Here is a 25,688-nt window from a genome sequence, read left to right as displayed (position 1 = left end):
ATTTTTAGGGCAAAAGGAGTTGATTATGGTGGGATGATATCCCAAAACTTGAAATTAAAGGGTGAGAAAGAAGAATGCATTGGGAGAAAGGAGATAGGAGAGGCAAAATGGGGTAAATCATATAAAAGACACATGAAAGAGATTTTATAGTGTATGGGAACACTTAGTCCTTACTCTCATTGGAACTGGCTAAGAGAAGGAAAAGTATGCACACTCATTTGGCTACAGAACTCTCTTACCCTGTATGGAAGTAGTGGGGGAGGGCTGCTAGAAGAGAGAAAATTGGGGGAATGAAACAAAACACTTGTAAGAACGGACAGGGTGAAAGAAGAGAAAGAAAAGAATAAATGTGGGTAATCTGGGAACTACCCATAACTATGAATAAGATGAACTCAATCATAAAACAGAAAGCAATAGCATAATGTATTACATGATTTAGACATAAAGAGTGATAATGTAAGCAAAATGACCAGTTTTGATTGCAAAAAGTTTAACACAAACAAAACTAATGGAGCCAAGTTTTTTTCTTTTGGAAAGAAAGGAGTAAATAAAGAGAACTGAGTCAAATTTATTAGAATACAAGTCATTCTTCAATTGATAAATGTTCAAAGGACATGAACAAGAAGTTTTCAGATGAAGAAATCAAAGCCATTTGTCGTCATATTAAAAAGTGCCCTAAATCACTCTTGATTAGGGAAGACAAATTAAAACAACTCTGAGGTAGTGCCTTCCCAGTCAGACTAGCTATTGTGATAGAAAAGGAGAATGGCAAATGTTGGAGAGGATGAGAAAATGGGGACACTAATGTACTGTTGGTGGATTAGTGAATCATTCCAACCATTCTGGAGAGCAATTTGGAACTATGCTCAAAGGACTATAAAACACTACATATCTTTTGCACCAGGCATGCCATTACTAGGTTTGTATCCCAAAGAGGAAAATAAAAAAGGAAAAGACCTATATTTTTAAATACACACATATGCACATCATACATACACCTCCACAAAACACACATATACATATATCAAATTGAAAATTTAGGGGATGCCCATCAATTGGGCATCACATTGTAGTATATGATTGTGTTGGAATATTATGTGTTATACAAAAGGACAAACAGGATACTTTCAGAAAAATCTAGAATTACATGAACTGATTCAGAGTGAAGTGAACACAAGTAGGGAAATATTGGACATAGTAACAGCAATATTATACAATAAATAATGGTGAATGGCAACTATTCTTAGCAATAAAATGATCTAAGACAATCACAAAAGACATGATGAAAAATGTGTCCACTAATAGAGAAAGAATTGATGGAGGCTAAATGTAGATAGAAGAAATTTTTTTCTTTTTTGTTTTTGGGGTTTTTTTGGTCTGTTTTCTTCAACGGCAAACTAATATGGAAATATGTTTTGCATGAGTGCCCATGTATAAACTATAACATATTGCTTTCCTTTTCATTTTGGCACTCAAAACTTAAAAAAAATGTAAAAAGTTTTTACATGTAATTGAAGAAAAATTAAATATTAAAGAAATTATTTCATATTAGACACTAGCTGCCACAAATTTTGTTCTTAAAATATTGATATTGATTTCTATAGTGTTTATGTCAAAATACTAAATAATAATCCATATTTTATAGAGCTTTTAATATATAAGATATTTGTATCATTACCATGGGAAGTATAGATAATCATTTTCCTCATTCTCTGGATTAAGGAATCAGCAAGCTCTTTCCCTGAGAATTTTTCTCGGAACAAAATCAAAAATTAAATCTTGGATTTAATAAAAATACAATTAAATCTTGGATTTTATAAAAATACCGGAAACCCATTGGATCATGGAAAATGTAGTCTCAAAGTCCCCCACATGTCCACAGGAAGTTTGTCAAACACTACATATCTTGAGGCTCAATATTTCCAAATAGAACCCCAAGTGATTTTAACTAACACACCCTAAGCCTAAGTGTGGTGAGGTATATCAATTGGCTGGCAATGAATTGGTGATAAATTGTTTTGCTTACAGCAACCCATATTATAAGGAAAATTTCAAAAAAACCCATAAACCCTCAATTTTATATGGCTCTTTTCTACTTCCTCAGTGATCATGGGAACATATAGAAAAAGAGGCACAAGTATGCTGAATTTTTATACTTTTTATACTAATTAATTTGACAGTTGGTACTCTTCTATATAAAATCTTAGTCTGGTAATCTCATATTCCTAAAGGAATTGAATCATATCAGTATTGACATTCTTTTTTAAAACCAGAAGGTATTGGTGTAAGATTAAAAATTAATATCCAAATACTCCAAGTATTATATTTTTTAAAGTTTATCAATAATAACTTGAAGCAAAAGAAAATTAACGGCCTCAGTAAGAAAAAGAACTTTCCCATACTACACACTCGGGAGAAGCAAGTCACAAAGCACCCGGAGATTGCACCTGGGCAGAGTTCTGCCCATCTTATTTTACAAAACTCGAGGATGCAAAGTGGTGGAGAGAGGAAAGGAATTCTGGGAAATACTAAAGGAATTCTGGGGAACATAGTCCTTGGGTTCAACATTCTAGATACACATTAGAAAATTGTAGTTATATAGAAGAAAATCTCATAGATTCTCCTTGGAATGGTAAATTAAGGAGTTTTCCAAAAGCAATCAGCATTATTTTGTTGAATTTTTGGTCATCTTGTATAACAACAGTATATTAAAGGGAGTTTCTTAATCTCTCCCTCTGTCTCTTTAAGAAGCAGAAGGATTTCTAAGTAGAAGAGAACTGCCAGGCTTCTGTGAGAATTAGCTAGGGCTGAAGATTCTGTTACCTAGCAGATGAGATATATAAGGAGATTCATTTGGCAATTGGGGCTTTTTCCTCAAGACCTGGAGAGAGAAGGAGGTCTATCTGGGTCTCTCAGAGTTAAGAGCCACTACTGGCAGTTTTTACTACTGACAGTTGGGATAGAGAAACAGATTTAAGGAGTTAGTAGGTGATGAATGTTTAGTTATTAGCATAGGTAGGGAGTTAGTGAATAAATTTCTAGGTAGGCAGTGTAGGAAGTTAGGCCTGGTTTGCCCAGGCAGAAGAACCTGTCCTCAAAGACAGACTAGGATTTTTTAGAAATTTTAGGTAGGATTAGGAATTTAGGTATAGTTATAAGATATTAGAGTAATAATCTCTTTTTCTTCCTTTCTATTTTCTATCTATACTTCTCAAATTAAACTAAGTGTTTTATCAAATTTCTCTCCTCACTTTTGTCAAACTCCTACCAAATTAACCCTTAACAAGCTCTTATGATGAGCCTAAGCAAAAAGACTACTAGCACTGCAGTTTATGCATCAGCATTTGTTGCAGAGGTTGAGAAAAGAGAAATTAATGAAAAACTTAATAAAACACTTGAAATTAAATCAACATGTACTTTAATATTTGGTGATGTCATAGAAAGGTAGATACTAGAGCAATCAGGGAAAAATAAAAATTATGACTCAGATTCATAGAAAAGATACTCAAAGGTTATAAACTACCCAGACTGTCCATATCCCCATTATGTGTGTGTATAAGTATGTATTTATTTATTTTAACCCATACCTTCTATCTTAGAATCATGTAATGCAAAGATGCAATAAAGGCTTTTGCCCTTGCAAAAGTTAACTGAAAACTTCTGGCAGTTAAACCTTAGAATCCTGACAAACAGTTGGTTCCTGAGGCTTGAGGAGAATGGAAGGACCAACTGGAGCTCTGCCTTTGGCTTTTGGCTTTGCTTTTGGCCTGTTCCTTGTCTCTGGACAATTTGAACTTAGCTAATTTCTCTGGACCTCTCCCTGACCTTCTCCAAACTATTCCCCTGTTACCTTTTCTGTTTTCCTCTGGGCTCTGGGAGGAAGGGTGGCTTTGGGTTTTAGTGAATAGACTTTGTGGGTTAGTTTCCCTATAGGCAAGTAGGACATCCTTGAATCAAACCATCCCTTACTTTATTGATTTATTGCTTTAAAAGCAGCCAAATCTTCCCTGGCTGAGAGATCAGGTTCTCTCTCAGTCTAACCCATTCCTGTGACCCTCCCCCATCTTGAGTCTCTCCATAGCAATTGTCAGAAATCCTAAACCCCTCTCTCCTTCAGACCAACCCTGAATTTCAATAAATCCCTTGTTACCTAATCAAACCCTCTAGTGAATCATTATGTTGAAGAATTAGGCAAGGGTTGAAAGGGAAGAAATTATTCCCTTTTACTTCCTAAGAGAACTGGAGGCATCCATCTTGGGAGGAAGTCATTGCCTGAGACTTCCTCCTGGATCCTTGTCAGTTTCAGTGACAGAGAGGAGCCTTGCGACTCCTTTCAGGATTTGAGAAACTGACAAGAAAGCCCCCAAGTCAGATTTAAACCATTTCTGACAGGCCCTATTCCTTGTGTCTGAAGAAGTACCTTTTCTGCCTGGAAGGGGTTCAGCCTATTTCCCCCCATTGTCCTTTCGTCTCCAGTCTGAGTGTCTAGTCTGTGTTAGCTGCCTCCCTGAATACCTCACCTGTACCCTTACCATCCAAATACTGCCTTGTCCATTCCTCCCTAAACTTAGCCATCCCTTCCATTCCTCTTCTACTACCTCAATCACCTTTATACTTTCCTTTAACCTAAAGATTCAAAGATCACACTCATTTTTTATAACAATCAATAATACGTATTGGTTCCAAGACAGAAGAGTAGAAAGGGCTAGGAATTGGGGGTTATGTGACTTCCTCAGGGTCACACAGCTAGGAAATGTCTGAGGCCAGATTTGAATTCAGCATCTCCTGTCTTCAAGCCTGGTTCTCTATCTACTGAGTCACCTAGCTGTTTTCCCTTTATCCCCATTATATATTCTTTAGGAAAGGAATAAGAATTCATGCTACATGGTAAGTACCAAATAACATCATCAAAAAAATGGAATTGCCTATATCTTAATAGATAGGAAATAACTGATTACTATATTGATAGTCATTTTTTGGTGATAGAAAGCAACATGTATAGAATCCAACAATTTATGAAAGCAGAAATAGAATTTAATAACAAATTAGAAGAAAGAATAAAAATGAATTAAGGCATGCAGTTGAAACAACTCTTATTTTAACTATTTAAATGAACTCTTCATGCTACAAATGAGAACAAATAAGTGTTTAGCCAAACTAGGGAGGTCTAATCTGTTTAAAGCTGTTGCCACAATAAGGAAGCCAAAACAGCCTAAAAACTAACTCAGCCAGGGAACTTCATATCCTTATGAAGCAGAAAAACATGTTAGCTAAGGGCAATACTGATTTAGAATATAAAAATCACTTGTAAAATTTTATGAACAGTATTGTTTCATAAGACATTGAGAAATGATGAAGGAAAATCAGGTTAGCAGAAGGTTTGATATAAGAATTCATCACATCCCAAGAAATTTTAAAATGAAAATCGAAGGACAATAGAAATGGAAGAATTCTTTTCAGTCTTCTTCAAATAACACTAGTTTCTTCATCAAGAATAACAGAACTACCACATTTGGATTATAACATTACAGTCTGTAATATGGCATGCAGAATTGGAAATGGCACTAACAAAAATAAAAACAGAGTATAATTGGGTCAAAACCAAATATATTCAGGGTAGTTCCATTCTGGGAATGATAAATTTTGGGGGCATTGAAGAAACAAATCTTAAGTTATCTGAAATATGGGAAGATTCAAATAAGTAAAAAAAGGTATATAATTTATTACTGTTCCATGATTATATCTTCTCATCTCTACAAAAATTTTGAGAATATTTACACACATATTGAAGGTGTTAATTACAAAAATAAGGGAAGAAAACAAGAAACCTTTCATAAATGGTATTCTAAGAGACAATGTCTTTACAGTCACACAGAATCATTTAAAGGTGCAAAGAATTCAAGAATCCCTTTATCTCTCTTCCTCCATGCTTATTTCTTGGGTTCATTTTTTTAGTATTTGATTTAGTAGAACTTTTTTTTACTAAATTTTACAATAAAGACTTGCCTCCAGTGAACATTAATATTTTATAAAATTCTTTGATTCATGAAATTACATTATTAACATCAGACAAGGTGTAAAACAATGAAATATATTCTTACCTAAGTGAGTTACTATTATGGAAATTATTTACCACAAAATCCCAAAATAAGAGGACTCTTAAAATGTTGAGAACCTATTTGAAGATATTATTTTTCTGATTGCATTGAACTAAAAGAATGTTTTCAAACTGCCTAGATAAGATCCATAGTAACCCAAAAGAGTTTGGCCCAACTACATAGCAGTGGATATGCTTTGGATAAAGAATTCCTCCTTTATAGATTCTGATATAGAGGTAAGTCGATAATCCATAGAAATGATTCACCAGTATGTGTTTGACCCAAAATTAACTAGGAGGAGAAGAATAGCTTTATTTTCACTTGAGGAAATGCACAGTGCTTCTAGGCTTCTCTCTGAAATAAAAACGAGCATTTCAAATTTCAACATTTTTCACAACAATGATATATAACTGCAAGTATGGAATACTGCAGTCTCTTAGGAATCAAAATTTTAGGTCACTCAAAAGGCTATGGAGAGCTATATGATGGGCCTAAACAAGCTCTAGTATAATACAAATTTATGAAATTTATTTAAAAAGTGGTATAAGAAAACATCAAAAATGAATTTTACAAGTCAGGAAGAAGCAATATGGTAATGTAGCAATAGCAAGGGAAAATAGATATATATTTCACATTTTCATTGGTATACCCCTATGCATTTAATGTCAAGAGAGTAACTTGAAGGTTTGCCATGTAATAAATTGATTTCCTTTAATATATTTACCTAATGACATAAACAAGTCATATAGGGTAATATGGTTTGGGTGAATTAATATTTCTACCATTGGAGAGGATATCAACATTGAAGACATTATGATACCATGAATTGTTTTCCAATTCTATATCTCATAATAGCTAACAATTATGTAGCATTTACTTTGTGCCAGTCATTGTGCTAAGTACTTTATAATTACTTCTCATTTACAAGAACCCTGGTTTGGTATTATTATTATCATTGTTTTAAAACTGTAGAAAGTGAGGCAAACATAAGTTGTGACTTACCCAGGGTCACAGAGCTAGTAAGTATCTGAGTCTGGATTTTAACTCAAGTTCTGACACGAGACCCAGCCAGTGCACTATTCACTGTGCTGCCTAGCTGCCAATATATAAAATATCCTTATTATGGTATTTTAGTTTTTATTGTTGGTTTTGTTCACACCTGCAATTTCATTGGTGTAGAAAAATCTTACTGGAAATTCTTTCCATCTATGCAAATTGCCAATGGTTGTCAAAGGAAAATCTCAAACCTAGGTTATCATAATTCTAAGGATGATCCTTTATCTACCATGTCACACCACTGCCTCTCTTTTTTACTTATGTTATTCTAAAATATACTTTCATATACCTATAATACATCAAAGACATGTGTTGAAATTCCCTCTGCCCTCATAGATTTAACATCTTCTCAGCTTTTTAGAATCAATTTTTATTAGTTGCTTTGGTCAAAAAAGTTCTGCCACCTTAGGGCAAATATTCTGGTGATGAGTCTATCAGAAAGTAACCAGCCTGCAAAGGTCTAATTTTTCAAATCTATAAGGAGCTAAATCAATTGTACAAAAAATCAAGCCATTCCCCATTTGATAAATGGGCAAGGGACATGAATAGGCGGTTTTAATATGATGAAATCATAACTATCAATAAGCACACGAAAAAGTGTTCTAAATCTCTCATAATTAGAAAAATGCACATCAAAATGACTCTGAGGTACTAACTCACACCTAGCAGACTGGCCAATATAACAGCAAAGGAAAGCAATAAATGTTGGAGCAGATGTGGCAAAATTGGGACACTAATGCATTGTTGGTAGAGTTGTGAATTGATCCAACCATTATGGAAAGCAATTTGAAACTATGCTCAAAGGGTTTTAAAAGAATGCCTGCCCTTTGATCCAGCCATACCACTGCTGGGTTTGTAGCCCCAAAGAGATAATAAGGAAAAAGACCTGTACAAGAATATCTATAGCTGTGCTCTTTGTGGTGGCAAAAAATTGGAAAGTGAGGGGGTATGTATGAATAAATTGTGGTATCTGGTGGTGATGGAATAGTGTGCTGAAAGGAATAATGAACTGGAGGAATTCCACGTGAACTGGAAAGACATCCAGGAATTGATGCAGAGTGAAAGGAGCAGAAACAGGAGACATTGTACACAGAGACGGATACACTGTGGTATAATTGAATGTAATGTACTTCTCTACTAGCAACAATGCAGTGACCCAGGACAATCCAGAGGAACTTGGGAGAAAGAACACTATCCACATGCAGAGAAAGAACTGTAGGAATGGAAATGCAGAAGAAAAACATATGATTGATCTCATGGTTCAATGGAGATATGATTGGGGATGTTGACTTTAAATGATCACTCTATTGTAAATAGTAATAATATGGAAATAGGTTTTGAACATGTAAAACCCAGTGGAATTGCTCATTGACTCTGGGAGGGGAGTAGGAGGAGGGGGAAAGAACATGAATCGCGTAATCATGGAAAAACACCCCAAACTAATTAATTAAATAAATACGTTTGAAAAACAAAACAAAATATACATATATATGCAAAATAGCAACAACAAAAAAGTAACCAGCCTGATTCTGGACTCTTAGTAGACCTGTAAAAAATACTTTGGTATTAGACCTTTGTTATATGCTGGTATGGTCTTTAAGAGTCTATGGTTCAGGAGAGGAAACATAAGAAAAACAACTGCTTGAAAGCATGGGTCGGGGTGGACATGATTGAGGGTGTGGACTCGAAACTACCACACCAATGCAACTACCAACAATTTGGAAATAGGTCTTGATCAAGGACACATGACAAAACTAGTGGAAATGTGCATTGGCCATGGGTGGGGGGAGTGCGGGGGGCGAAGGGGAAAGTAGGAGCATGAATCATGTAACCATGTTAAAAACTAATATTAATAAATGTTTTAAAAAAAGAGTCTATGGTTATTTCATGCCATCCAGAGACGATTAGTATGAATTGATATATATATATATATGACTATGCCATCAAAATTCTTTTTGTAGTGACCCTAAGGTTACTAATTCAGTATTTTAAAGTAAATACATTTGCTTAAATGGATACTCCTAATTCCTCAAGCCCCATTATAAATTATCATGCCTTTCAACAAATATAGTAGAATGCTATCATAGCACATCTAGACTAATTGAGACATACCAAGATCAAATCAAGCTGTAGCCAGTATGGTGCAGTAGCTTATGTGCTAAGCGTAGACCTTGATTCAGTCCACAGAATGACAACAGTTCATTGTTCAGTCATTCATTCAACAAACATCTGTTTAATGCCTATTATGTGCTTTAAGACATTAATCATTTCTTATGATATAGTCATTTCCTTATAGGTAATTTAAAATAATGAGTAGTCTATTGGTCTCGAAGGTGCATTGTAACATTTTAAAAACAGGTTTGCTTTATTCCTTTTTTCCTCCTAAACCTTTAATGTCTATCTTAGGATTAATACTTTGTATTGGTTCTAAGGCAGAAGAGCCTTGGGTCAGTGTGACCTGGGGTTTAAGTGACTTGCCCAGAGTCACATAACTAGAAAGTATCTGGCTTTCTATCCACTGAGCCACCTACCTGCTACTACAGATTTGCTTTCTAAACTATGCCTTGAGTTAATACAAAAAGATTCATAGGTTCATATTCTTTAGGTACCTCCAATTCATTATGCGTGTGTCTGCATCCTCAGCACCAGCCAATCTCATTAATTGTTAATGCTACTCATGCTGCTATTAGGATAAATTAAGAATTGGGGACTTAGTAGGATAAAGATAATCCTACACTGCCAAAGGTAGGACACATCATCTTTAGATAAAAGGATATTAGCAACCCTTCTTGGTTGTTAATGATCAAAATCAGTAGGATATTGAAGAAAATTTTTCAACAGAAAATCTCCAGTCAAATCAGAATAATTCAGAGAGCACAAAAAGTGGAAAGAGCTTTGGAAAAAAAGTGAGCATTTTGTTAAACATTTTGTGTTGTGCATATTTCTTTGTGCATAAAAGGAGATTTCTACTTCATAAGTCACTTATTGGAATAATATATGATATTCAGATTAGCTTATTATCCCACAGTTGGCACCCTCAGTCATTGTGAAAGGATTAATCAGAACAGTAAAAGAAACATTTATGGTTAATACTTGGAATAAACATTCTAAACTTATTCTAGCAGTTTAACCTTGCATGACATAGAGGTAGACTAATTTGGAGCCAGTATAGTTGCAGCACCAGTGGTGGGAATAGTGTGGTAAGGATAGAAGTAGCAGCAGCTTCAGGAGCTCTCAAGCTAGAGATTATAAGGGTATCTGGCAAATGGTCAGAAAGAGATTAGAGGGAACCCTTGTGTTAGTACTGGATGTAGGACCAGATGCTATTTGGTAGCTCCATTCACTATACTCACTTTAGGGTCACAATTTAAGGGTAGAAAGGAGCACTTTCAGGCATGAGGAAATAGATAGCCTGAGGAGCATTATTGAATATAATCTTAAGGGATCAGGAGCCTTTCCTTGGTGAGCACATACCAGGAGAGCAGTGACCACACCTTATCCCCATATTATACCACCTTGGAAGCACTGAAAATTTCCCCCAGAACTAGCCCAGAAAATAGAAGTGCTAAAAAGTCTGGAGCTTGGGACAGTACCATTTTCCTGCCTACCTTCCCATGCTAGGAACAAAGCCTGATTTTAACATAAAGTTCAAAGTTAAGAAAAAGACTAGGAAAATGAACAAACAAACAGAATATAATGATATAATCTACACATGGTGACGGAGAATGAAAACAAACTTAAATGAAAAGAGCTACAAAACAAGCAAAGCCTTAAAGGGAAAAAAATGAATTGAACATAAGGTCAACAAAAATTCCTAGAAGAGCTAAAAAAACTATTTTCAAAATCAGATAAGAGAAAAAGGAAAAAATGGATAAAGAAATGAGAATGAAGGAAAATTAGGAAAAGGCAATTAACAGCTTGGTAAAAGAAACACAAAAATACTGAAGAAAATAACTCCTTATAAAGAAGAGTTGGCCAGATGGAAAAGGAAGTATAGAAGCTCACTAAAGAAAATAATATCCTAAAATTTTCATTAGATTAGTAGAAACTAATGATTCATAAGACATCAATAAACAAGCAAAAGAATGAAAAAATAGAAAAAATGTGAAATCTCATTTGAAAAAACAGTGATCAAGGACATAGATAAAAGAGAGATCACTTAAGAATTACCAGACTATGTTCAGAGAAAGAATATAGATATCATATTTCAAGAAATTATCAAGGAAAACTGACCTAATATCATAGATTCAGAGAGTAAAATAGAAATGGAAAGAATCCACCAAATACCATCAGAAAGAGACCCCAAAATAAAAACTTCTAGGAATATTATAGGCAAAATCAAGAACTCCCAGATCAAAGAGAAAATACTATAAGCAGCTAGAAAGAAACCAAATACCATGGATCTACAGTCAGGATCACACAAGATTTAGCAAATTGCATGTAAAAAGAGCTAAGAACTTGGAATATGATATTCTGAATGGCAAAAGATATGGGACTATAATCAAGAATGACTTACCAAGCAAAACTGAGTATAATTCTTCAAAGGACAAAATTGATTTTAATGAAATAGAGGACTTTTAAGAATTCTTGATGAAAAGACCAGGGCTTCATAGAAGAACTTGATTTTCAGATACAAGATTTAAATATAAAAAGGTAAGCACAAAAGAGAAATGATAAGGGATATGGGAAGGTGATACATGTAACTTTTTAAAATTTTATCATTCTTGGGACAATTAGAATTTTAGATAAAGGGCATGGTAGTAAATTGATTATGTTGGAATGATGTAAAAATAAAAGCATGGGCAAGATAGATGGCCTGGAAAAGGGAGAAGAAAGAGGAAGAATGGGAAAAATCATCTTATAAAAGAGATTCAAGAAAGAAGGATGTCAAGTATATAATTTCCATTACAGTATAATTTACTTTCTGTCCCTACAGTCTATGAATATTATAGATTCTTTTTTCTTGAATAAAAATGTTTATAATTATTTTTATGGATTTTCTTTTTTTTTTTTTTGTGCCATTTCACTCATCCCTGGTAAGTAGACAAACTGTATAGTGAACAACTCTGGCAGCATGTGCCTCATTTTGCCCAATCCCTTGTGTCTCTCTCTTTAGAAAGAGAAGTATGCTTAATTTTTCTTTTCTGTTAGACCAAGGCTGTATAATACAGGTTCTTAAATATATCACTCAGATGCTTTGGACTGGTGAAGAGAAGTTCATTTTGTAAAATTTACTTAGTGCCTACCATACAACAGCCCTGACTTCTCAAAGAACTGAAGGGAGTTTAACTGAAATATTTTAACATGTTATAGAACAAAGAATTATTCCTAAAATGTTCTTTTTCATTCCCCTAAATATAGGAGTATTGAAGATATCTGTGTGGTTAAATCATACCTATCTGGAATAACTTTGTTTTTAGAGACCTTTTTCAATAATGGTTTTATAAATTCAATATTTCATTAAATAAAGGGGAGGAGGTTTTGGTTGTCAGATTAATTTTGATATATTAGACTTTATAAATATAGTACTTTAGTTTTTCATTTTCAACTTGACCAGCCACATTACTTATTTGCACTATAGTATCTTGGAAATTTTATTCCATTTTCTTGGCTTTTAGGACACGTTAACTAAGATGATGAATAACTATCGATATCACATCGATATCTGAATTTTGTAGGCAGATGACCTATATTCAAATTCCAGCTTCCAACTTCAAATTCCATCATTACTTGTATGCCCTTGTCACTTAATCCTTGTGAGCCTCGGGGGAAATGAACTCCCATCTCCAGGGATCTCTCTAGGTCTGAATCTATGACCTAATGGCCAGTCACATTAGCTAGTCCAACTCTTGTATTCAGGTTGTCACTTAAATAATTGGTCATTTTGATCTGACTAAATATTTGTTTGCTTTGCTTTTCAAATACAAGAATACTACATTCAGTAATCATGAAATGTGTTGAGCTCTTCAAAAAAGATGTTATCCTTAATCATAACTATTTAATGAATTTCTAAATGTCCATATTGAGCATGAAAAATATATTCACATTGCATTTCCTTAGAACTTGTCTTTTAACATGATAATGGTGATTTTGATGTTGATGATAGAAATAATGCATCCTGTTGGCACAATAGGTAGATTTGGACCTGTAGTCCTAAAGGCCTATATTTGAATCCTGCTTTAGACATTTAGTAGGTGTGTAATCCTGGGCAAGTTAATTAACCTCTCTTAAGACTGTTTCTCCGTCTGTGAAATGAGAATAATACTATTGTCTACCTTAGGGTTGTTGTGAAGCTCAAATGGCATAACATCTAAAGTTCTTTGTAAACCTGAAAGCACTATATCAATGTTAGCTACTATGTCATGAATCTTGATAGGGAAAAAAGTCAAGTATATTAACTCCAATTGAATATAAATTCAGAGATGCTATTTTACAAAGAATGGTTTACAATTTTCCCCAACTAACTAAATTTCTGTGTGTTACAGTTGTTTTTGTTTTAATGTTTTATAATAAGTATACTTTACTACTCCCCCTCCCCCAATTCCTATGCAATTTCAAGTTATTACCAAAGGTCTGGTAAAAATTATAGCTTTGGAGTGTACACTAAGAGATCTGTGTTAAATTCATTTAAAATGCAAAATCTTCTATTTATTTCTCCTTTATGACAAATGTAAACTGTTAAGGTTAAGTGGGTGGGGCAACCGGAAGTAATTACTAAGGCCAGTGGCATTTTTGTGGTTTAATAAAGGCAGAAGCTAATTATTCAGTTTTTATTTAAGTGAAATGATGCCAAAAAGGAGGTTCCTGCGGAGCAGCTGCACTCCTTCAGTGTTACCCTAATTTACCACAGACACAACTGTCACAAACAGAACTTTTAAACTTGATATATCGCCACGAAAGTTGGGAGCCTTTTGTTTGGAGTGCATGCAGAAGAACCCCTTTATACAAATCAACCGGCAGATGACGGACAATGATGAAAATTTGATTCTTTGAAGTCATAATGGTCATTGAAATGTGTGAAATTCTGGTATTGAAAAGAGAGCAGCCAGCAAGACTCTAAATCCTGGGTGGTTGCAAGAAGCTTGCTGGGAGGTTTTTCTGCATTTTGACACCAACTTCCCATTGCTTGTTCACTGCTTCCTTTGTTTAAAAAAAAGTTGAATTCACACAAGATAAATGGTCTGAATAGTTGATAACCGAATCATATAGTTTTTATATGAAAAGCTAATATTTAAGGAGAGTAAAAATGACTTTGGTCCCTTGGTATTTAAAAGGAAATGTGATTTACTTGCTTCAGCACATCATTTCTTAGTATTTTTCCTTATTTTTTTATGTAGTGATTTATTTGCTATTTAGGGGGAAGTGGCAGGCCAACCAGTTGCCACTTCTTTAAGAAATTATAAATATAAGATATAGATGGTACTATGAATGTAGACTATTGCTGAAGAATGATGTGCATCCTCTTATAATCTTAATCCAGATTCTGGTGACCTTGAGTTCATGAACTGTAATTGGGTTTTTCCTGTGGCCTACATCTATGGTAGAAGAACGTGTTATATTTTTGTAACTTTATCTTAATCAAATGTTTCTATCCTCTTCAGTATTATAAATAAGTCACATGCATCATTCACATTTCAAATATTTAGAGAAGTTTTTTTTTTAATTTTGGTAGGATAACGGCCATTATTTGTTGTAATTACAGCATTTTCTATTGTGTCAAGTGAAAATTTGACAATTTAGATTATAGAGGAAATTAGTTCAAACTTTTTTGTTAGGGTTGAAATTTCCTTAGCCATCTTTATATGTTCAATAAAGTTATTAATTTATTTATTCTAGAGGTAAGTATCCAGTGTCATTCAAATGGGTAAAGTTTTAAATCCTTAGTTAATTCAAGCATTTCTACTCTTAATAGATTTTTTCAAAAAACCCAGTAAATCATTATTAACAGGTGATTCTTCAGCTTTCACATTGATTTTTAATGCAAGAGCATAAATCAAGGAACTAATAGGTCATACTTATAACCTAAAATGCCTACCAGACATTTTGTTCTTGAAAATTGGTTCACAGGTAGCTCATTGAGAACTTGGTCTTAAAGCAAAGCATTGAGGACAGAGTACAGAGTTCAACTTAGTGCAGCATAGTTCTTTTCAAGTATTATATTGTTTTAATGGCATCTTGGAGCGGGAGCTTTAGCCCATTGAAATGTCGCTTAAAGGACAGGTTCTTCTGTCACTAGCTGAAGCTGTGTGGATGAAATGATCACAATAGAGTGTTGTAATGCATTTTAAAAGTGTGAGAAATCAGTTTGTCTAGACTAAGAGTGCGCCTACAGGGAATAGGAATTTTAGAGCTTCTGTGCCCTTTAGGTGTCAAGTACGTGATAGATGCCAAGCTTTTTTATTCTCTATCTTTGGCAACAGCTCAGCTATGCTACAGTACCTTACATGTCTACTGCAAGCAAAAACAGTGATTCTATGTCAGGACAACTTGGGCTTCAAAATCCAGAAACTCATTGTCCTGAGAATCGTCTGTTCACTTGCCAACTTTAAATTGGGGAAGATATCAATAAATAATTGCTATATTCCCAGAAGGCATGGAAACTTTAGCAGTTGTGAGTCAAAAATATACTGAGATTAGAAACATCATGTAGCTATTTGCTATCTAATTGAAACAATAAGTAATTTTATTAATTTCAGAAGGTTTTCATCATAAAAATTCATGTTAAACTGTAATTCAGCACAATTCAAGGGGTAAAAAACTGACTCAACATTAAATATACTCATTTTATAAATTGTTGTGTCTACAATAACAAAAGTTCTTGTTTCCTAAAGCTAAACTCAGCATCGAATCTTGAGATATCTAGAATAAATTTTCTTGAGAGTTCTCACATTTTAAAAATCCTGGTTTATTTGCTATTCCCACAGTTCATTCATGGGGTGATGGGAGTAATAGTTTTACATTTTAGGATTCTGGATCTTAACCTTAGTTTTTCTGTCATTGCAATATGAGGCAATTACATATCTTCACTTTTATTTCAGATGCCATGCAACCATTGTTTGCTTTTCTTTTATATAATGTAGGCACATACTTGGACTGGATATTTGTGTAAATATATGTATATCATTTTGATAGTTTCTGTAAACAGACAAGCTGTGACAGAGAAACCACACCTCATTATTGGTGCAGGTGGAAAAGTATTGTGTTAAGCTTTAACATTTATTGCCAACTAAAATAAAAAACTTTAAAGTGTATTTCTTTTTAATCTTGTGGGTGTAATAGACTAGAATAGTCAGAAGTACCTGTCAATCTTTTCCCCATGCAAGTTTGTAGCTTTGAATAACAATGTTATTTCTTTTATTTTTAACATTGCTAGACATATATTGACCATAAAAACTTCTAATTAAGACCAAAAAAAAGTTTTGTCAGTTTTTACTCATTGAATCCAAACATTTATTGAGGTTATTTTAATGAAAAAGTAATATATATTACTTTCAATTGTTGAAGAACAGTTCTATACATAGGCTTATTCTTTGCAAAGGAAAGTATAGTCTTTAATTTTGTAATTATACAAGGCATTTTATGTTTACTCTTCCTTTCCCTCTTCCCCCACTCTGATCATCTTAAATAGTTGTTCAAAGCTTACTTTATTAAGTGAAATGTGACTTAAGACATGCTTCATTTCTGGGAATGATTTGGAGGCAGTGCTAATTATTTTTCATAGACTAAAATCTTTTACCATTACTAAATAGGGACCAAAATGCTGAAATGTTTTATTAAATGTGTTTACCCAATTATTGTGTGTCATGTCAGTATTGCTTAGACTTGTTAAATAAATCTAGTACAGATTGCCACATTTCTGGATATTCACCAGATTAACATTTGTTATTGACCAGAGATGGAAGGGAATTGAGGAGGGAGGAATGGTCCAGGAAGTTCAACTTCCATATTTAGCACACAGGGCTGGAAAAATTATACAATTTTTTAGGTTTGGAGGATAGATTAGGTTCAAATCATCCTTCTCTTAGAAGATTTCACACTAGGCAGATAAAAATACTATTTTGAGTCTTAATTAGTTTTTAATGGTTTCAGTCCTTCCTGTAAAGGAAATTTTTTCTTCTCCACAGTCAGACACTGACTATAGGGATTGTTGCTATTGTGTTCCCTCCCCCCCCAACTTAGAAAGTTTAGTTGAATATATATATATATATATATATATATATATATATTTATATCTAAGCTGATGAACCTTGTTTTCACTTTCTCCTGACACCTGCTCATGAAGAAAGAGCCTTCTAGCATATGTTTTAAAATTGTTGATATTTCTGCTTTGTTAAATCGATTGGGTGTTGTGTGTTTATCAACTTAGCAATTATTTTTAAAGCTTCAGTAGGATTTTTTTTTTTGGAGTGTGGAGAGAATTAAAAGAATGTTTTGGAACATCAAGAAGATCCTATCATTTTCATAAAGCGATTTCTTGGATTTGTCTAACTGCAATATCTCTCTGAGGCATTAACCAGAAAAATATAGAAAACCAGTTTATAAATAAAGAAATCTGAATAGATTAGTGTAAAGGAAGGGAACTACAAAAGCACTTGTGTGGATATGCAGTCTATATGAAAATATGTTTAATTCCTTATTTCTTTTTAGGATATCACTACATTGAGTGGTGTTCCAGAAGAACATATCAAAACTAGGAAAGTTCAGATTTTTGTTCCTGCTCGCAATAACATGCAGTCTGGTGTAAACAACACAAAGAAATGGAAGATTGAGTTTGATACCAGAGAGAGATGGGAAAACCCTTTGATGGGTTGGGCATCCACGTGAGTGCTGCTTATTGGTTTAATTGGAACTCTACTCTTACTTCTGGGCAATTTTTTTGTTTGCTTTACTTTGAACGCTTTAAATTTTCAGGTTGTTTCATGTGCAGTAATAGTGCATTATGACAGTGCTTATGGAGGCTTGGTTAGTATGGGCACTCTGCCCAAAAAAACATCAAATGTGGAAATACATTTATGCCTTTGATCCTGTTATGTTCATCTGGACCAGCACAGTACTATGCATATAGTGAGTACTGAGTAATGGTTGCCCAAATGTCACTGTCCTTAAGTCAGATATTCCAAGTTACATTTGGGTAAGTAAAGAAAAGATGTTAATAATTTATTGCCTTCCAGCTCTAAATTTATAATCCCAGTAGCTAATTTACTTCTTAGTATTAGGTCACAGTCAAATTTCTTTATTCAGCTTACAGGGAAATAGGCAAGTGGATTTAGAAATTTGTGCTCTAACCTCTTTGGGGGAGTTTGCCAATCATTGTAGCCTATATAACCATAGTATTCATAAACTGTTCCCAAAGTATATGACTTTATTCCTAGCAGTATAGAATCAAGTTCAATAAAACTTTATACTGTGTCTCAATCTAGGACAGCAATAGCAAACCTTTTAAAGGGACAGGTGATGCGAGAAATGTCCTCAGGCACCCATGGAGCAGGGATGGGAGCAGCCCAGCCCCACATCCCTCTGGCTTTCTAGTAACACACTCTGGCAACTTTGCTTGGGCTATAGGTCCACAGAGAGGGCTCTGAGTGTCCCCTCTGGCATGCATGCCATAGGTTCACCTCCACAGGCCTAGGACATTCAGATAAGCAATAAAATTAGTATTGTGGTTGGTAATTCTTAAGACATTTTCGGCAACTCATCTTGAGCAAAATTTTATCAGTTCTAATTAACTTTCTAGTTTTAGTAAGATATGTAACTTGTCTTTTCCTGTCAATGTAGTTGGATAAATACCTATGCAAAATGGCTGCCATTATTTAATTTGAATATGGCTTTCTGAAATTAGCCAGCTTAGATTTTATCCTTGTGTATAAGCTGTGTTGGCACATCCTTCAGAGGAAGCTTAATGTTTAGCATATAGATTTTTTAATCTTCTTACTAGACTTATCTGAATCTAAGAAAAGCATAGCATTGTGATTTCATTAAAAATGTGAAATTTTGATGTGATGATCTGTACTTTAGCATTACTGTTGCTTTCCATTCTTAACTATCTTTAGTGCTAAAAACCTTTTTGGTGCTTTGAACTTGTGTACCTTAATTTGTTTCAGCATTCATCAAATATTTTTCAAGGATCCACTATGTGCAGGGTACTTTGTTAGAAAATATTTTATTTAAGCCTAACATTTCATGCAAGAATACAATTTGAATTTAGACAGACTATTTTAAATTTACTATTCTTATATAGAAGCTTATATGATTTTATTATTTAAAGCATAATTATATCTAGAAATTCCTCTTTGAGTTTTTAAGTAGTTTCATGAGCCTCTAAACATGTTTTGCCTTAAAAAAAAAAAACAACACACAGAACTATGGCAATTTGTATCTAATGAGACCTTTTTTATACCATGATTACTTTTGATAAATAAATAATAAATATACTTTTAGTTAAAACTTACCTTCTTATTTCTTTTAAATTAACCATAGAAACTTTATAGATGAAAGGGAAATATTTAGGAGAATAAGGAGTGTCTCACTATAATGCATAGTTTAAAAATTGTGCTTTATTAAATAAAGCTTAATTTTGGTAAAAATTTTATTACTCCCATTTTCCCTGATAGTAAAAGGAAATAAAAATAGGCAGCAGGTTTAATTATACCACTTACGATCATTTAAAAAAAATCTCAGAAATAGAACTTGTCATGACATTAAACAATTTTTGAAAAATATCATATGATAAAAATATATCATTCATTTTCCATGCCTAATGACAACCATAATGTTTAATGATGTGACAAAATAGCACTTAAGACTTTAAATATTGTGAATAAAATGTAGAATTCGACATTAGCAAGATTTGCAAAGTAGTTTTTAAAGCATATATATTTGTATATTTATTTCCATGCTTTTGCACATAAACTTTTGAAGATCTGCATATTTCAACATCTAACTTTTCATGAGGTTTTCAATATAGGCATTATTGGGCTAAAATTGTACTATATACAATAAGGAACGGGGGATTGATAATCTGTTAATGCTGGATATTTAGTGTCAGTCAAAGGAATTGTTTTGGGGTGTGGGGAAAGAAGAATGTTGTTGTCCATGCTGCACCTGGCATTCTACCCATTCCCACACCCACAGAGTTGCCAAATATCAGTGATGTGGAAGCTCTTAACTACATGAACAGAGACACAGACAGATACACAAATATGCATTTCTGTGTTATGTGTGTGTATATGCACATACATGTACATATATACACACAAACATTTCTGTTGCATTGCATAAAATTTTTTAAGTGTTTGAACAAAATTTCTCCCACCCCACTCCATCCCTCTACCTATAACTCTCTTTTTCCCCATCTAAGAAAAAGTTGAATCAAGTGAAAAGTATAAGTAATGGACCAACACATGGAAAGAACCCTTCTCAGCCTCTGGTCATAAGAGCCACTCCCTTAAGGCTGACATTGGTCTGGCCCGTCTCATCTCTTGTGTTATAAATTTGGACACCTCACTCAGCCTTTTGGGGCCTCAAATTCTTCCTCTTTAAATCGAGAGGTTTAATACTTTGTCCATAAATCCTAATCCAGCTCTGATATTACATTCTATATGATTCAAATAAAGCACCTAGTTAAATGGTGAATCTGGTAGTAGAAATTTGTCATAATAAGCAGTGACCAATTCCATTGTAATAGCCTATGGAGGAAAAGGGGCAGAGTTTTGAATTTGTGTTTAAGAAACTATCAAACATAGTAGAATTTGTACTTTAAAATTATTATTCTTTTTTCAAAGCAATCATTAGGAAGTTATATATATGCTTATCCTAACTATATACTGCCTTTCCTTAAAACATTTTTGAAAGACTCCTTGGCCTTTTGCCTTCAGAATAAGTGCCACATTCTGTTGAAGAGCTAATTGTGGCAAATCTGCCCTTTTGACTTTGAAAAAAACACTTTATTGTTATTCAAAGTCAAGTCTTTTAAGTGAATGAAAAAGCATTTATGAAATGCTTACTATTTGCTAAGCATTCTGGTAACTACTGAGGGTACCAATAGAAATGCAAGAGATAGTCTGCTCTCAAAGGGCTTATTCTAGTGGGGGGAGATTGCATAATAGTTTTCACCTTAGAGTGTAACAGCAAAGAAGATAGTAAAGCATTTTCTTTAAAGTCATTTCCACTGATACTAAACTATTTAACAGTTTGTCAAAGTCTCTAATGTTAAACATTTTCTTTTCTGCATCTGGGGCTACTGTACTCATAGAAGCAATTTCCAGGTTCTTTCTTCCAGGAAAGCCTAGTGGGGCATATTGACACTTCTGTTGCTCTAGGACTTACATTTGCCATGTGGCAATTACATTTTCAGTCGTTATAGATGGTATCAGGGAAGGAGGGCCCCTTCTTCATAGTGATTTTTCATATCAATGATGAAGAGATGATCATGGCAGGAAATACCATTGTGGGGAGTGGATTTTTTGTGGTTCCTAAACTGATTCTGGAGACATGTCCAAAAAAGTTTGAGCAATATGTGTATCCACAGTCAGAGTAGTATCCTGGGAAAAAGGATTGGGATCTAGCTCTGCTACTTATTACCACTTCTAGGGACCATTATTTACATGGTACTTGAAAATATGGCAAGCATTTAACATACATTACCTTCAAACTGCCCTATGAATTAGATACTTGAGGCATTTCTCCATTTTACATAGGTGGAAACAATATTAGAGGAGTTATGGCTTAACTATAGTTACATATCTAGTATTTTAGGGACTGGGATGTAACATCCCAGTCCCTAAAATACTAGATATGTATTATGCCACCCTCTCTGATAACCATGGAAACTTGGGTAAGTCTCAGTCTTTTTTGAGCTTTGGTTTTCACATCTATAAAGTCAGGATGATACCTGCCCTGTTTATTTTATAGGGTTGTTGTGGGTCTCCTGTGAGATAATGCTGTGCAATATACACACCACTATGCAAACATGAGGCAGTAAGTGGCATTTTAGAAGCTTTGTTCATGTGATGAAATGAGTCATATTTATACCAATGCTTGTAACTAGGGTTTAAGTGCCATATGTTCAGGTTGTAAAAACAAATACTTCAGTCCTCTTATTAAACAGTTTTCTTATACTCCTTTTTTGGATATGTAGAAAATCATTCATTTCCATTAGTTCTCTACATTTGAGATTGCAGTCTTAATTTTAAAAGGTATATTTTGTATTTGGAAGGTTTTTTTTTTAACCATCTGTCCATTATTTTTAAATTTTATTTCCATTATGCCTTCCCCTCTCCAATATAACCTTGTAATGAAAATATTAACAGGAAAGATATGTTTGGTGAAACAACTCATTTGAATATGTCTGCTAATATAAACAATACTGGCATAACCCTCTTTACCTTCCCTTTCAACAAATGGAAAAGGGTACATTTACTCCCCATCTTTCTCTGGGACCAAACTTTGTCCCTTATTTTTAGAGATTAAAAGATTAAAGGAAAATATTTTTTCTCTTACTATGGTAATGAACCATCTGAGGATATCAGAATCAACCAATACACTTAATTCAATCTTCTTCTAATTATTCATAACTTCCAGTGTTATTTTCAAAGGAAAAATTGTTTTAATCTCCTATAAGACATTTAAATGATCATTGTGGGACAGCTGGGTGGCTCAGTGGATTGAGAGCCAGGCCTAGAGAGAGGGAGATCCTAGGTTCAAATCTGGCCTCAAACACTTCCTAGCTGTGTGACCCTGGACAAGCTACTTAACCTCCATTGCCTAGCCCTTACCACTCTTCTGTCTTGGAACCAATATACAGTATTGATTCTAAGATGGAAGGTGAGGGTTTTAAAAAAATAAAATAAAATGATCCTTGGTATACTTTCCTTTCTCAGCAAATAATGACTATTGGACTTCTTTGGCAACAATTGACGTGGTTTTCATATTCGTTTTTGGCATTTTTTCCTCCTCCTAGCTTATACATTTAGTTTTCTTAATTGCTTTCCCTATAGTCATCAATCATTTATTTAGGACTTACTTACAGAAGATAGAGTTTTACCTGTGACCTAAAGAAATCCAAGAGAAAGAGAGGAAAAGAGAAAATTCCAGGTGACAACCAGTGAAAATGCCTAGAGCTGAGGGATGGAGTATCTTGTTGGAAAAACAATAAGGATGATGTCAGTGGGTCAGAGTATGTGGAGGAATATGGCGTAGGAAGACTAGAATGGTAGAAGGGACCAGGTTATGAAAAGCTTTGATAGCCAAACAGAGGATTTTATATTTAGAGAATAACTCATCTCTCATTCTGTTTCTGGCAACTATCTTGCCCTCTGTGTCATCCTTGGAAATAGAAGGTCATCTAATTTAAGCAGAGGTACACACTAATTTAGCTATTGCTAATTCTTACAGCACCTAACTTTCCACATAGTATGGTTTATCCTAACTCTTTATTGAATCAACAAAGCAAATGCCAGTTGTAGGGCTGAAAATAACTTTCCTTTGTATATGTAGCGAGTGTCATCAAGTGGCAGTTTTTACCTACCCTATCCTCCTACACATATTCTCTCACTCTCTCTCTCTCTCTCTCTCTCTCTCTCTCTCTCTCTCATTCACACTCTCTCACAAAAATATATTGGCCAGAAGGTTGGACTTATCATTTCGTATTTAGCTCTTATTGGCTTGATACCTATTTACCCTGATATTTTTTATTAACCATGCTTGCTATTCAGTATGCATAGGTTGGGGGGAGGTGCAGCATTAGAGAGCAATTTATTAGGTGCCTCCTAAATACCAGCCACTATGCTAAGAGCTTTTCAAATATTATCTCATTTAATCCTGACAAGTCACCCTGATAGGGTTATCCAGATTGTATAGTAAGCAATATGGCAAAGAGGGTACATATCATTATTCAGACAGGTAGAGACTCTTATATTTCAAATATCATTAATTCAAATTTGATCAGCTATGACTTATTGAGAGCTGGTCATTTCCCAGAAAATGTTTTAGTTAAAGAGAATTTTAATTTTATTTTTATGATAAAGACCATGGGAGTTTTCAGCTTATGTTAAACCCCCAAATTCATTTTCAGAAAGATAGGTAGATTGTAAGACATTTTGATGATTTAATAAAAATAAAAAAAAATAAAATTAATAAAAATAAAATAAGTAAAATAAATGGAAATTTTTTCATAACCATCTTGCCAGCATTTATTAAACACTCATGTTTAGAGAGGACTATACTATTAAAATAATTTAGAGGAAAGTTTGGAAGTTTTTTATCTTCTCTAGTTATCTACTGAGGCATTTAAATTCCCTAGAGAATTCCATTAATAGAACAGGTGGAAAAGACTCTGGCACCAGTTGGGCTTCTTGGCAACAATAAACTAGGATATTTTCCTCATTCCTCCCAGCCTAGATTTTATTATACTTTGTGTCACCAATCAGTTATTAACAGTAGGATTTGTTCATTGAGAAATGTATAGAGAAAGAAACAGAGAGGACAAATATTATGCAAAACTAATGTCACTTAAAAAACTTAAGCCAATTTGTCATCTTAAATATCATGCCCTTGTAGTTTACATGAATTTATCTGCTAAGATTGTTTTGAAGTTGTAGATTTCTTGAGGACAGATACTTTTTAATTTATGTTTATATCCTTGTACAGCTAATATGGTTCTTTCTTTGTACATAGTTGACTCACAGTTTGTGGAACTAAACTGTGCCATCTCTGATATGTGAAAGAAGAGTGTGAATCCACAAATTTGAAAAGGATATTGGTGCTATTTATAATGCTATTGAAAATAATGAAATGATGTTTTCAAAATCAGCATTCAAAAAAAAAGGTTATTTTTAGCTTTAGTATACCACAACCGTAAATTTGATCTATATTTTTATTTAGATTCTTGAGGAATTAAAATGCCAATCAATTTCATTTTAATCTTCACTCTTTTATTTTCTGTATATATTATGAATGCATTTGTAGATTTGAAATTATGCCCAGAAAGTTAACTATATATGACCATTGATCTAACTAAACCACCACTAAATCTGTAATACATAGAAATCAAAGAAAGGAGAAATGTATGTACAAATATAGTTTAGTAGTGCTTTTCAGCCAAAAATTGAAAACTAAAGCTGTTTTCTATTGAGGAATGGCTAAGATAAAGATGTATACCACAATATGAATATAATGGTATATTGTTATGCTATAAGAAATTATGAAATTAATATATTCAGAGCAAAAAAAGGAATACTTATGAACTTTGGCAGAAAAAAGTAAGCAGGAGAATGAGAACAATTTATACAATGATAGTATTATAGAGAAAATCAGCATTGAAAGACTTTAGAACTCTGATCAATAGAATGAAAAATATGTCCAAAAGAATGAAAATGAAGCACTCCCCTCACTTCTGCATTAGCTGACGAACTTGAAAGGCATAATAAGATATATCATTTTGCACATTTGTTTTTAAGTGCTTATTGAATTTTTAAAATGTACTTTAAATAACAAAAAAGGAAAACATACAAAGGTTAAAAAATGCATTTGCAGATT

At 33.7% G+C, this 25,688-nt stretch overlaps 1 protein-coding gene across 1 annotated transcript in view; it reads left to right on the top strand.

Annotated features, from left to right (window-relative positions):
• Nucleotides 1-25,688, top strand: part of NDUFS4 (NADH:ubiquinone oxidoreductase subunit S4) — a 169,823-nt gene that overhangs the window by 119,204 nt on the left and 24,931 nt on the right. The window contains exon 3 of the mRNA XM_044681169.1: nt 17,802-17,974. Coding sequence (XP_044537104.1) covers nt 17,802-17,974 — 173 coding nt within the window. The remainder of the gene's footprint in view (nt 1-17,801; nt 17,975-25,688) is intronic.

This window comes from Gracilinanus agilis, chromosome 1 (genome assembly GCF_016433145.1).
Source record: "Gracilinanus agilis isolate LMUSP501 chromosome 1, AgileGrace, whole genome shotgun sequence".
NCBI lineage: Eukaryota > Metazoa > Chordata > Mammalia > Didelphimorphia > Didelphidae > Gracilinanus > Gracilinanus agilis.
Note: the sequence above shows the minus strand (reverse complement) of the source record. Positions and strands in the feature narration are given on the sequence as shown.